The sequence below is a fragment of the Electrona antarctica genome (assembly GCF_951216825.1).
Source record: "Electrona antarctica genome assembly, chromosome: 12".
Classification (NCBI taxonomy): domain Eukaryota; kingdom Metazoa; phylum Chordata; class Actinopteri; order Myctophiformes; family Myctophidae; genus Electrona; species Electrona antarctica.
Genome location: NC_136793.1, coordinates 15,363,232 through 15,377,699, shown reverse-complemented (window position 1 = coordinate 15,377,699; position 14,468 = coordinate 15,363,232). Strand labels below are relative to the sequence as shown.

General features: G+C 42.8%; 2 protein-coding genes across 2 annotated transcripts in view; both read left to right on the top strand.

The window, feature by feature from the left end:
• Positions 1-14,468, top strand: part of LOC306934279 (heterogeneous nuclear ribonucleoprotein A0-like) — a gene marked incomplete at both ends in the record, with an annotated part of 306,611 nt that overhangs the window by 79,403 nt on the left and 212,740 nt on the right. The window lies entirely within an intron of this gene.
• The window catches only part of skic3 (SKI3 subunit of superkiller complex), a 38,888-nt gene that overhangs the window by 1,941 nt on the left and 22,479 nt on the right, over positions 1-14,468 (top strand). The window contains exons 4-20 of the mRNA XM_079517278.1: positions 213-304; positions 1,082-1,157; positions 1,686-1,832; positions 2,830-2,928; positions 3,377-3,485; positions 4,007-4,147; positions 4,255-4,353; positions 5,247-5,371; positions 6,306-6,392; positions 7,432-7,535; positions 8,014-8,140; positions 10,573-10,752; positions 11,730-11,854; positions 12,184-12,434; positions 12,775-12,877; positions 13,744-13,929; positions 14,238-14,388. Coding sequence (XP_079373404.1) covers positions 213-304; positions 1,082-1,157; positions 1,686-1,832; positions 2,830-2,928; positions 3,377-3,485; positions 4,007-4,147; positions 4,255-4,353; positions 5,247-5,371; positions 6,306-6,392; positions 7,432-7,535; positions 8,014-8,140; positions 10,573-10,752; positions 11,730-11,854; positions 12,184-12,434; positions 12,775-12,877; positions 13,744-13,929; positions 14,238-14,388 — 2,202 coding nt within the window. The remainder of the gene's footprint in view (positions 1-212; positions 305-1,081; positions 1,158-1,685; positions 1,833-2,829; positions 2,929-3,376; positions 3,486-4,006; positions 4,148-4,254; positions 4,354-5,246; positions 5,372-6,305; positions 6,393-7,431; positions 7,536-8,013; positions 8,141-10,572; positions 10,753-11,729; positions 11,855-12,183; positions 12,435-12,774; positions 12,878-13,743; positions 13,930-14,237; positions 14,389-14,468) is intronic.

Genomic DNA, 14,468 nt, shown 5'->3' with positions numbered 1-14,468 from the left:
CAAAAAGGCAAATCTACAAGCTCAACCTCTGCTTCCTCTTGTTTATTATACATGAGGATTCATTATGATTCTCATCTTTATTATATTACATCTCACATTCAGCTCAGAGCCCATGAAAATTCACTGCCAGGCTGCCAGCGACATTCAGCTGAATTACTATCGAGAGGTAATCTGGGTTGTGAACAGCGTTCAAAGTTACATTTCTGTTTCAGGGCTTGGCTAATCTTTATGAGAAGACTGACCAGTGGGATTTCAAAGTGGAGCTACCCGACGTCTACCAGAAGCTCATTGAGCTGTATGCCAGGTATGCTACTGAGGGACCTCTGTGACATCAAAGTTATTTAGCACATACCGGTACACTGGCCGCTACGGTTATTTATGATATACCATAATAGTGGTTGTCAACCTTTTCAGGACATACCCCCAAAATAATCATATTTGAACTGGGGACCATCACAAGCACTTGGGATGTAGGAGTTGAGACGTTCAATGAATATTGAGAAAATAGCAGATCTGCAAGCTCAATGCCTCACAACCGGCTATTTTCAGCTATTTTATAGTATTGTTTTTTGATTTTGTTTGTTCAGCTATTAGTGTAGATTTTCATCTTACACAAACATTAAATTCCCATTGACAATGAATGCAGAATTTATGTGGACGAGCAAATTGACAATTTTGTCCTACACAAAGTCCCGTTGACAATGAATGATATGTGTCTGAGCAAAAGACATGTTACCTGGATGTGATTTTTGTGTATTAAAAAGGTATCAGGACTCGAGTCCTTAAATTGTCACTTCATACCAAAACATCATATCTTAAAGGGGAATACCACTCATTTTCAACATTTTACTATGTCATTAATATACCTTAGAGCTGAAATAATAAAAAAAATCCCCCCATTCTGTGTTTCCTAGAACTGGAGGTCTGAAAAAAAAATCTTTTTCACATTATTTTGTTGCTTAAACCTTTTTCTATTTAAGTGTAAATGTACCAAGAGTAGAAAGGCATGATGGCAGGTTTTTTTTGCTACCTTTCAAACACAGAGCAAGTGGTCAAGGAATGATTTGTTCTTCATTCACAGCTCGGACAAAAACAAATGTTATGACGTGATAAAGAAGTTGTCAGACATCTATCAGTCGGACAAAGAATATTTAAAGGTAGTGTGTGTGTGTGTGTGTGTGTGTGTGTGTGTGTGTGTGTGTGTGTGTGTGTGTGTGTGTGTGTGTGTGTGTGTGTGTGTGTGTGTGTGTGTGTGTGTGTGTGTGTGTGTGTGTGTGTGTGTGTGTGTGTGTGTGTGTGTGTGTGTGTGTGTGTGTGTGTGTGTGTGTGTGTGTGTGTGCGTGCGTGCGTGCGTGCGTGCGTGCGTGCGTGCGTGCGTGCGTGCGTGCGTGCGTGCGTGCGTGCGTGCGTGCGTGCGTGCGTGCGTGCGTGCGTGCGTGCGTGCGTGCGTGCGTGCGTGCGTGCGTGCGTGCGTGCGTGCGTGCGTGCGTGCGTGCGTGCGTGCGTGCGTGCGTGCGTGCGTGCGTGCGTGCGTGATACGTGTGAAGGAAGAGATGTTGAGGGCATGTTAGTGACCTTTGTCTAACGTGTCAAAAACTATAGCTATAGTGCAGATTATATTTTCAACATGCAGTGCGTTGCACTTCACAACAAGCTTTCATGTGTATGCGTGCATGTTTTTGCAGTTGGCTAACGTTTGTCTGCGGCTCATTGAGCTGAAAGAAGAGGATGCTGTAGAGAAGAAAGAGTTACTAGAGCTGTGGAAGCAGATGATCTGTTTGCTCTCAGACAGCACCAACTCAGAGGAACGGGACAACCAAACTCAGCAACATGTAAGACGTTTTTTCGTTTTCTTTTTTTAAACTTGATGCTTTTTGTTGTATCCTCTGTATCTGTTGCTTTTTTGTGGGTTTTTAACCTTGATGTTTTGTGTACATGTTTACATTTTGTTTTTTCTCTTGGTCGGCCTTTGGTGGTGGTTTATAAATAAAATTGACTTGCCTTGTGCAATATTATAGTATTACTATTGCCTTCTGGACAGAATTCCGTATCGATGCAAATAATATAAGATCGCCTATATAGCTGCATGGGCGCCTTTGAAACTTTTTGAAAAGGTTTGAAAAACAAAAGCACTAATATTTGACAATATAATGTCATGCCCAAAATAGGGATTCCAGGTTGAAAGTGGTTAAAAGGTTTAACAATGTCATCACTGTGCTTCACAAGGCTGTTACACGAGTTAGCAATGTTACAGTGCATACCCTCTACTCTGTATGACAAGTTATAGAGCGTCGCAGTCCCGCCCCCTACCATGGACCAGGAAATGAATCCCAATGCATTTTTCCCATAGACATTTCTTAAAGTATTTATTTAAAGACGGTTACGCCGCGGACAAAGCCAACTCGAGTCGTGACAACTCATGACAACACAAACAATATTTTGGACCAAACAAATAATTACAAAGAAGAAAAACAACAAAAAAGGTGTTGTAACCTGCCGTTATTCTTTCTAATTATTTGTTCGGCCCAAAAAATTGTGTTTGTTGTCATGATTTGTCACGACTCGAGTTGGCTTTGTCCGCGGCGTAAACGTCTTTAAATAAATACTTTCTGAAATGTCTATGAGGAAAATGAACGGAGAATCATTTCCTGGTCCATGGTAGGGGGCGGGACTGCGACGCTCTATACTGCTACCCATTGAGAACATACAGGCAGACTGGATGAAAATAAGTTGAAAAGTTGTGAAACTGGGGACACCAGTGGGAAACATGAAGGAGTAATACTTTTCTGCTCATACGCTCATTGCTGTGGTTGTTTCCTACAATGACAGCTGATCACGGCCTTTGAAAGAGCCATGGTTCTCACCGACTCTGTGCCAGGAGATGACCACAGGAGGCTCTCGGCCGACTTTGTCAAATGCCTGTCCAAGGTAAGCATACTCATTGACTGACATTTTGCTTTGGCATGCAGTACTCTGCCATTCAGAAACCATGCCTATTCTCACAGATGGGTTGCAAGTGGTCAGAGCTGAGAAATATACCAATAATATACTGATTTTGAGATATGAGAGTAGGAATATCACAATATCATGATATGGCAGTATTATGTCCTAACATAATACTTTCACATTATTATGCATTTACTTACTTACTTACTTACTTACTTACTTACTTATTTGACAAATTAAAGACACAAATGTATTTTATCTTCACATGATTATCATTACAATATCGATATCAAGGTGTTTGATCAAACATCTGATCAACATTTGATCCATTTGTCCATATTGCCCAGCCCTACGAGAGTGGCACATTCAGTGGACTGGAGTGTTTTTCCCAACAACAACATCATCTGATGAATCTTCCATCTCTCTGTAGCTACCACACCAAGAGGCCAAACTGAAAGAGGCCTGTGATGCCACTCTGTCCCTCTATCCCACTCAGAGTTATCCTCTGGAGGTTCTCTGCTCTCACTATCTCAAAACAGGTAAACGGTCTCTCTCTCTCTCTCTCTCTCTCTCTCTCTCTCTCTCTCTCTCTCTCTCTCTCTCTCTCTCTCTATGTCGTCCTCACGAGCCCTCCATTGTGGCCAGTTTGTTCGTTGGTACTTGGCGCTCCTGCGTCGTTCTTGAGCACATCCACCTATGTTAGTGTGGGACGTCCTCGTGATCGATGCCGGTGTGTTGTTGGTTCCCACAGCACCATATTTGAAACGACCAAATGGCAGGATCTCGGATTTTGACTCGTTCAGCTGGATATTGGATATCGGAAAAAAAGTCAATATTGAACATGCCTATATTTGTATTTATATCATGCCCCGGTAAGGCCCTGCTTCTACCAACATTAATTTTGACAATGCTTTTACCACTTAAGCCCTATTTTAGACTGGAACGGTGTTAGCGGAAATTGCCGATCTACAAGCTCACCGTGGCGGCTATTGTTGCTAAATTTGGAGTAAATGGGCAGTAAAATGCACAGCTAATGTTAACAATTGTTATGTGTTCCAAGGTATCCTCGGTGAGGACGCAAGCAACTGTTTTGCCCGGCTCCTGGAAATGGTCCCGGACAGCGGTTTAGGCCGTCTAGGTCTCGGCACCCAAGCTCTGCAGGGCGGCAAATATGTAGATGCCATTACGGAGCTGGAACAAGGTTTGTACCTTATGCACTGAAAATAATGATTTATTTTTGGATACACACAACGTTATTGTGGTCTTATTGTTGGTGTGTGACGTGTCTTTCCGTTGTGTTCTCATCAGGGTTAAAGACAACAGGCTCCAGTGCAGGCTGGTGCAGTCTGGCTCAGGCCCAGCTCCGCATGCACAGATACACAGACTGTGCCACGTCCTGCAACCAAGGTGACCGATGATGACCAAGAGCTTTTTACTTTTGTGTAGCTCAAATGTGTGTTGTTCACACCAAACCTTCCTCCTCAGTTTGAACCATTTTCAAGTCTTAAAATAAACATTTAAACTTTCATATTGCTACCGTCCTTAGTTTGCAACCAAAAATATTCAACTGCTTCTTGTTATAATAAAATAAGAATTATTCCCAAACCTTTTAGCTGAAGACCAAAAAAGAAATGAGACGTTTGCCCGGGACCCAAACTAGTGAAAATAGCTGATCTACAAGTTCACAACACGCCGCATTGTGAGCTTGTAGATCGGCTATTTTCACTGTTTCTTAAAAAAAATCATTGAATTATTTTTTAATTCATGGAAAAGAAAATGCTTTTTTGGCGGAATGTCTTCAGATTTTCTTTTTAATAATAGTTCAAAACAAACTGTGGGAAAAAAGGGACACATAATCATGTGTCCGCGCCATAAAAATGTGTCCGCGATCCACACATGGGTCCCGACCCAGTGTTTGGGAACCAGTGCCCTGGCCTAAAGCACAGCTAGGGCCCTTTTTGAAACTAGCTCCTCGCCACTCTCCCTACACACTTCCACTTGGTTTGAGCATAGATATATAAATAATAGAGATGGCCCTGGGATTCCCCTCCCATCCAGTGCCGTCTCTATGATTTATATATCTATGCTCAAACCAAGTGGAAGTGTGTAGGGCGAGTGGCAAGGAGCTAGTTTCAAAAAGGGGGCTAGTCTCCCGTGTCGTCTGAGGCGTGAGGCTGTGTGTTTTTGAGCCCATCCTGAACGTGTGTGCCTTGTTGCATTGTTCCTAGCTCTGACTCCTTGCCAGTCTGTGTGTGTTTGAGCCCATTCTGAACGTGTGTGCCTTGTTACATCGTTCTTAGGTCTGACTCTGTGCCAGTCTGGAGATGAGACGCTGAAGCTGAGCCTCCTGAGGCTGAGGCTGGAGGGCCTGGTGAGGAGCCTGGAGGAGAAGGCTGCAGAACAGGCCCTGCAGACGCTCACAGAGGTACTGTTGATTTTTATTTTAGTTTGAGTCTAATTTAGTTTTTAGTCATCTGAAATGTTTTAGTGTTACTCTAGTTTTAGTCGACTAAATATCCTAAGATTGTAGTCGACTACACTTGGTTTTCCCTGAAAATAGCTGATCTACATAAAGCTCACAACACGTGGCAGCTTGTAGATCTGCTATTTTCAGAGTGCAACCAAGCATAACATGACTTCTACTGGATCTCTTCTCCACTATTCCCCCCCTAACATTTTAGTCTACTGTCTAGTTTTTATTATTTGGCCTTAACCCATTCAGGCCTGACGTCGAAATTTAAAAAAAAAAGTTTTCTAAATCATGACAATTTTCGGAAAGATTTGAGGCACATTTTAACGATTTTTCAAAAATAGCAGACCTACAAGTTCATAGCGCGCCACTCGGTGGCGCGCTATGAGCTTGTAGATCTGCTATTTTTCAATAGCTAAATTATAACAATGTTTAAAACACCAAAAGGGGTTCCCGCCCCAAAATGGGTTAATGGTTAATGTGGTTAAACGCTAACATGACATGGATGCGTTCCAGGTCTCAATGGATTAAGACACTTGTAGTAGGAAGTTGTAACCTCTTGTTGCTAAAGGACAAATTCTTGTTTGTTTTGGGGGGGTGTTAATTGCTGCTCGTTTTGGATGAGAAAGATATTCCAAGAACTCACTGATTTTGATATTGCAGTTGACATGTGGCTCGGGGTTCATCTGTGACGTTCGTTGAATTTGACTTCTGATTCTTGTCAGTCAACTATTTCTCTTTGCAGAACATGCATCCGATTTGATTTAATTTATTTATTTTACTATTCAGCAGTTTTCCCACAAAGTGTCCTGCATTGTCTTGCAGTTTGAACAAAAAAGTTGAATTGCGAAATGTTTTCTGGTTTTGATTTTATTTATTTTTGTTTTAGATCCCAGGTGCTAAAAATGATCCTGTCCTGATGGCCTTTAAAGGAAGAGCATATCTGAATAAAGGACAGGTGGACCACGCCCTCCAGGTAAAGTACCTGTACAATCCTTTGTGTTAATTGAACCCCAAAGTGTGTACACATTTTAACATTTATACACATTTCAACCTCGTTTGCATTAACACTGATGATTTGACTGTGTAGCAAACACAAATTATCTGTGAACGATATAACATGATATTATGAGATAATAATTTAATATGACGACACATTCTTGCTCAATTTGGGCAAATTGTCAGTACCGGTATTTAATGTCTATACATCTATCTATAATGCACCATGTCTGTGTGTGTGTACGTCTGTAATCCACATTACTCGAGAACAGTTTGCTCCACCGACTTCAAATTTGACACACGCGTTCCACACCACCACAGCGTCGGTGGTATACACCGTTGTCCAGACCAGAACCAGTACAAAAGTGTGGACAGGGCCCAAATTAGCCAATTGAGCTCACCTGATCACTCCAGGATCTCCATATATGGAGCTGGCCTGTTCCGATATCACAATGGAATGCGAAGGGGAAGACTGTGGCTCCAATGATCCATGGGTCGGCGGTTCGAATCCCGGCTCCTCCTGGCTACATGTCGAAGTGTCCTTGGGCAAGACACTGAACCCCAAATTGCTCCCGATATGCTGGTTGGTACCTTGCATGGCTTCCGCCGCAATCGGTGTATGAATGTGTGTGTGAATGGGTGAATGTAATGCACAATCTATGTAAAGCGCCTTGGATAAAGGCGCTATATAAATGCACCATTTACCATTTACCAATGGAGTTCTGATCGGATCTGATCTGCATAGACTCCATTTTTGGGCATGCCTGACAAAGAACTTCATATGTGGGCATAAAAGGGACACAGACATAATAACTGGGTGGGGCATTCATTTCCAACTTGCATCATTCCAAGTAGGCCAGTATTTACCACTCTAGTATTTATAAATGCCTAGCTACCCTTCCTCTTTCAATCAGTGCCTGGGTTAAAATCTTATCATAAGAAACAAAAAATGAAATGAAAACAAGAAATGTCACTGTTACAATAATTGCTTCCATCTTTGAATGTGTCTTTGACAGGTATCATCTGAGCTACTTGGATCTGACCCTAACTTTGCACCAGGCTTGGCACTAAGAGGGCTTGCCCAGTTAGCCCAGAATCAGCATCAGCTGGCTGAGCAGAGGTAGGGAAACTTAAGGCTGTGATAAGCAAATTATTTCTTACTGCGTCAGCCCTTGCCTACGTCTATGAATGCTGTGTGGTAATGTCTATAGACCATGCACTGATGTCCTGACGTCACTGGTAGAGAGGGCCCTAGAGGGCACTATTCCCCTGGTTCGTAGGGTTATTTCTATACCGGTATATTATGTACGAATATGCCAAGAAGGAGTAACACTAGAAACGATTTAAACAACCCAAAGACTACATTTCTGGGCTGCTGCCCGTTGCACACAACATGTAAAAAAGCCTGGATGATTTGTTTATTTTTCTAACACAGTTCTTATATGAGGGGATCTAAGATACCCCTGTGGGGATTTCAACACAACACAACCCCACGAACCAGGGAAAAAGCGCCCTCTAGCAGCAGTGACGTCAGACTTCAGTGCTCTATTTAGCTAACCATTAATGGGGTAAAAAAAAAAGTTGTCTTCCTACTGTAGTTTCATGCAGGCAGCAGCTCAGAGCCCAGATTGCGGGGAATACTTTTCCCTCCTGGGACAGCTCTACTGGGACATGGGAGAAGAGACTCGTCAAGACAGGACCAAGGCTCACACGCACTTGCTGAAGGTTAGTGAGATTGACATGTCCTAATCTTTGCATTTTTTGATGGGTAAGAAAACGTGTGAAAGAGTAAAAGTCCGCACAACAGCGTTGCTCCTAAAACTGCTTTTATCTTTACTTTAAATAAAACACCGAAAGTGGTACAGGTGTCACAATGTTTCAGGCCACAGATGGCCTTCTTCAGGTCCAGACGTTTATTCTTTAAACTCTGTGTCCAACACCAGCGGCGAACACGATGTCTGCAACCCACTTCTGACATTCTCACCATATCTTGCCATTGAGTTGTTTAGCTGATGCTCTACACCTGGAGCCAGTTATAACGTGAGATTGACCACATGAACTAGGTTACTTTACCTTTTCTCGGCCAAACATTCGGCGAAAATAGCTGATGTACATTAATTATTATTTCAAAACATTTCCCCCCCAAAAAAGCTAACTATTTCATGAATAGATAAAAGAACATGTGTTGTGGGAGTGCCCTAGGGTACAGACGCTATGGTGTGCTATTCATGAGAATATAATGCAAATCACAAACCAGGATATTCTTTATACACCTGCTCTGTTTATTCTGGGTGATCCATCGCCATTAAAACACCTCCCCGCACCTCTAGCTGACTGGATTCATACAGCATTAATGGTGGGCAGGAAAATCATTGTTAAGGAATGGAAGTCTGAGGATTTGCCTCCAGCACATGTATGGTTCACTCAGCTTGGTATTGTGGCTGCTTTGGAGAAGTTATCTTTTAAGATGAATAATCGGTTAGATAAATATGATTCGAAGTGGAACGTGTTCCTCAGTCATGTTGCAGGTCCTTGAAGTGAGCCATGGTCAGGCAATGCCCTTTTGATTGTTTACTGTCTTAGTATACATATGATACGGTTGATGATGCTGCATGTTTGGTCGTGTAAACTAATTTAAACTTTTAATTTGATTTATTTTTTATTTGTATTTGTTTATCTTGTCCATCCTTGTTGTATATTATGTTTTTATGTTCATACATAATGTCCATGCATACGTATGCTGTTGTTGTAGCTTGTGTTTGTTGTCTCCACCAGGCCGAAGGCATGGGGAGAGAATATGTTTTGCACTCCGTCCGTGTGTGTGTGTGTGTGTGTGTGTGTGTGTGTGTGTGTGTGTGTGTGCGTCCGTCCGTCCGTCCTTCCGTCCGTCTGTTACCAGCTAATCTCCGGCACCGTTGGCCCGATCCATGCCAAACTTTGCACACACACTCCCTGGATGCCAACGACGAACCTCTGCCCCAAATATTCCTCAACGGCCTGTTATAGCGCCACCATGAGGCCGATTTAGGCAAAACACATTTCTGTAGATTACTCGTACACATTTTATCCATACATCACACAATTTGGTATACACTATCTCCATAGTCATGTGATCAACACGGATCTGCACCATTTCCCATCTTCCTTCCTGATTGGCTAAGAGTCGCTTCCAAAGCTCACATGATTGGTCCGTTTCGAACAAAATGCCACAAATCACAAACACAGTGTGCAATTTCCGTGAAATTATACACGCACATTTCCACTAGGCTGAATTTATTTTCCAAACCAGCCTCATGGTGGCGCTATAACAGGGCAATTCCTGTTTTTACCTATAACTGCATCGTTCTGTGTACAACTTTGTATGCGCACTCCCTAGAGGCATGGAAAAACATTTTCCCTGCATCCCTCCACATCTGCCGGTTATAGCGCCACCATGAGGCCGATTTCTGCAAAACACATTGTTTATATTAGTCACACAGATTTCATCCAAATCTCATGCAAATCGGTATACATGATCTCTAGTCATGTGATCAAGACGAGTCTTTTTGATTTCTCAGATTCTACACTGATTGGCTAAGATTGCCTTCCAAAGTATTCAGGAGTGGCCCGTTTTGTACAAAATGCTGCACATGTCCTGCTCATCCAGAATTCTATCCTCAGAGATGCTATGAGTGATCTGACTCTGCATTTCCTCAACACAATGAAGAAAATTGTTGCAAAAAACAAACAAACATGTTTATATCACTCCTAAACATTTTGCCAAACATCACACACACTCCTATCCTCCTGGTGGAGACCTGTGCCCAGAAGGGCACTTTTTCTAGTTTTTTCTGTTTATTTGTAAAAAATCCAAATAAAGTACTGATCATAAAAATGAATAGATAAAAGAAAATCTAAGAAATTCCATAAATGTATGAAAACAACGTGGCGCGAAGCCTTGTTGATCTGCTATTTTCACTAGTTTGCGTACCGCGGGCAAACATCTAATTTCTCTTTGGGGTCTTGAGCTAAAAAGTTTGGGAACAACTGTATTACAGCATTAGAGCATACAGACACAGACCAGCTTTAGCGGAATGGGGAACCTGTAACCTTTCCGTGAAGAGCTGGCGGTCTCACGTCCATCTCTTCTTCTGAATGTGCATCGTTCTGTTCATCAGGCAGCGAAGCAGGACCCCTACCTGGGCTGCGTGTTCCGCTACCTGGGACATTACTACCGCGAGGTGGCGAAGGACCGCGGCCGAGCGCGGGGCTGCTACAAGAAGGCCTTTGAGCTGGACAGCAGCGACGGCGAGTCGGGGGCTGCCTTGGTGGACCTCAGCATGGAGCAAGGGGACATGGTGAGGAGGACGACCCTAGTAGGGCCGTCACGATTACACATTTAAGTTGACAATTAAATGTCACGCAAATAATTGCGATTAACAATTTAATTGTGTTTTTGGCTATTGGATATTGGAACATTTTATATGAATAGAGAGTTTGACTTTTATGCTTCGTAATGAAACGGTGCACAGGGACAAATGACTGAAATATACCAAGATATTACTGGCATTTTTATACTTGTAAATGGTACAAATAGTGGAAATAGCTTTTAGATCTGCAATTTCTGCTTTTTTATATATGAACATCTTTCAACATGGAAACGAATGACAATTATGATTGTGATTATCTCAAATAATTGCGATTAGACGATTATGTAATAATTGTGACATCTCTAGATCCTAGTGGGAGCAAACACTGTAGTATCAATGCAACCTGCATGTCAAAACTAAAGTGGGGTGCAACAGTTGATCGATCGTTAAATCGAATCAATTTAATTGAGTGTTATAAATGGACTGTCCAATAGGGCTGCTTGATATTTGTGTGCCACACCATGACGAAGTAAATGGGCTTATAGTGTTGATTTGTTGAAGTACACAGTATACAATACAATATGAGAGAAAAACATCCTTCTCGATTATTCTTTGATTCATCCCAAACTGGGAACCCAATCCGTAAAAAAATGGGAAAAAAAAGAAATAAATCTCCCTTTGTTTTTGCCTCTGAGGACACCTCATTTTTTGTGTAGAAACAGAAACTCGATTTATCTCCTCCTGTTTCTCCTCCAGAGCGATTCTGTGTTTATTCCTACTAACAACAACATGTTTGAGAGCAGGGACAACATGTTTAGGCCAGTGGTGCTGTCTTGAGAGATTAGATTATCAACCATCAATTGATTAGAATAATAGCTAGGGCTGCTATCGATAGTTGCAGCCCTAGTTGAAAGCCATCGTGTTCCATTACGTTATTGTCTCCTCTCTCTCTCTCCCTGCCACAGGACACTGCTCTGGCAGTGCTCCAGTCAGTGTTACAGAAAGCCACTCCGGGCTCGGCCAAGTGGGCCTGGATGCGAAGAGGCCTTTACCACCTGAAGGTTGGACAGCACCCACAGGCCGTCGCTGAGTAAGATCCCTGACATTTACAGGGATTAAAGTTCTCAGTCACCAGTCTCACCACGATTGATTTCAGTCATTTGGATTCCATAGAAGTCAAGTCGGCATGTCTTCTGTAGACCCTATTCACACGCTGTCCATCTTGCCATTAAGTTAATGTAATGCAAAATGCCAACATGGCCGCCGTGTGAATAGGTTCTATTGAAGCATGCCACGCACCGAAAATAGTCTAGATCTACAAGCTTACAACACGTCTCAGCGGGTTGAAAATGGTTGAAGTCGTCCTTTGATCTCCTTGCAATTGTGATGATTTGATGGTGTCTGTGTTTCTGCGTGTAGCCTGCAGGCAGCTCTGCGGGCTGACCCAGAGAACTGGGTGTGTTGGGAGTGTTTGGGCGAGGCCTACCTGAACCGAAGGAGCTTCACGGCTGCCCTGAAGGCCTTCAGCAAGGCCCACCAGCTCCACCCTGCCTCCATCTACAGTGTCTACCAGGCAGCCGCCATCAAACAAACCCTGGGAAAGTTCAAGGAGGCTGTTGCTGAGTACCTGCAGATCACGGCACGGGAGGACTATGTCCCTGCTCTCAAAGGTGTGTGTATACTATACTGTATATGAAAATGTCTTGTGCCAGGGACCCCCCATAAGAGAAGATTTGAAATTGTGTTAAGAAAATATTCAACATTTCCGAGAAGCTCGAAACATATAAATGGATGAACTGGTTAAAATTATTGTGATGATGTGTTTCCTTTACTATCCTTTACTTTCCTTTACTATTATAGCCTTTTTTTAATAATTATTATTATTTTTCCAAGGTTCCAGATAATGGGAAATCGTTGGTCGGACTCATATCTTCTGTGATCCGTTACCGTTTTCTACTTATTTTATTCTGTGATGTGATATATTGTTCTACTATATATCATTTTGTCCAGGTCTAGGAGAGTGTCAGCTGGCCCTGGCTAAAGGTTTGATGGAAGATTGCAGAGATGGAGGTGCCATAGACCTCATCCAACAGGCTATACAGAACCTCTTCAGGTACGCAATGGAAGAAGTCATACAACTATATGAAGTATGGGTGCAGTTAATTAAACTAATACTTTTAACAGTTTGACGCCACATCACGCGGAACCCGACTTTTAATCAAATTTCCTACGCTGCCTGGATTGTTTTATTACCTTTGGAGCATACGCTGAAGTATTTGGGCATTTGTTCCGTGAAAATCGGGTAAGAAATGGTCCGTCGTCTTGTTATGATGAAACGAGCCAGCGGCCATGACAATGCGAAACGAAACCAGAGTGCAGAGCAAGTTGTAGTCCAAACAAGCCCCCCATTCACTTGCATTGGGCTCAATTTCCCAGAAGCCCTAGCAGCCCAGCATAAGTATCGATTTCCGGTTTCGTCGTCATAACATGACACTCTCTCCCCCTGCTCCACGGCAGAGGCGGACTTTTTTTTATTATTTTTAATGCGATGCGATTTAGGTTCATAAAACAAATAGCGGGTCTGATTACGCAGCGACGCAACACTGGATCAAACAATTCCCGGCACTAGAACTGTTAGTCAATGATAAAGATTTCTCTATTTTAACCCATTAAGACCGGGATAGCCTATATGTTGTTATACCTTTAAAACCGGGAAAGCATCCGTGTCATTTTAGATATTTGTTTTAAAATACAAAGTGACTGATCTTTTTTGTATGGCTGACTCTAGCATCAATCTGCAATTTCTTCAGCTGGTTGGCTGTATGTCTGCGAAACGCAGCAGCCGGACATCAAATTATTGACTAGATCCATCCATCCATCCATCCATCCATCCATGCATCCATCCATCCATCCATCCATCAATCCTCATGTTGAGTCCTCCATTCATTCACCTTTGCTTTTGTTCTGACCTTCCTCCAGGGCAGTGGAACTCCGTCCAGACCTGTCCTGTCTGTGGAAGCTGCTTGGAGATGCCTGCACCACCACCGTGGGAACTGTGTCTCCAAACAGAGCCCAGGTCCTGATGCCTGGCCCGTTGGCTGGTTTAGAACCCTCCACCCAGAGCCACCGTCTCAACCAGGCACAGACACTTAAAGTTGGAGAGAGGTATGACTTCTTCTTCTTCTTTCAATATTGAGCAGAACCTACAATGTCAAATCTGTCAATATTGACAAATCAGTAGCTGACTATTATGCCACTAAAATGTGGAATGCCCTACCACCAGCCATCAAAAAGAGCACCTGGAGTGTTCTAGCTTGCCAAAATATTATTTTTTCTGTAAATAAAACTGCTCCTAGTATTGATGTAGGACCACAATAGTGTTATCATTTTAGCATTATTGTATAACTGTGCCTCTGTACTTTTGCAAACTTTTAATAAAGTATTCAATCAATCAATAAATAAATGACCTGTAGGTGCTATGGGCGTGCCCTGAAGTTGATGCCCGAGGCCCCCAGCCTGTGGTACGCCCTGGGTCTCAACTACTACCAGCAGGCTCACATACCCTGCTCTGCAGAGGGGGAGGAGGACGGCTCTCTGGCCCTGCTGCTGGAGAAGGCCCAACAGGTGACACGCTTTTTTTTAACCCAAAAAATGTCGTCTTTTCTGAAAAACGTACTTTGCTATATGAGTGGTGCTCAAACTTT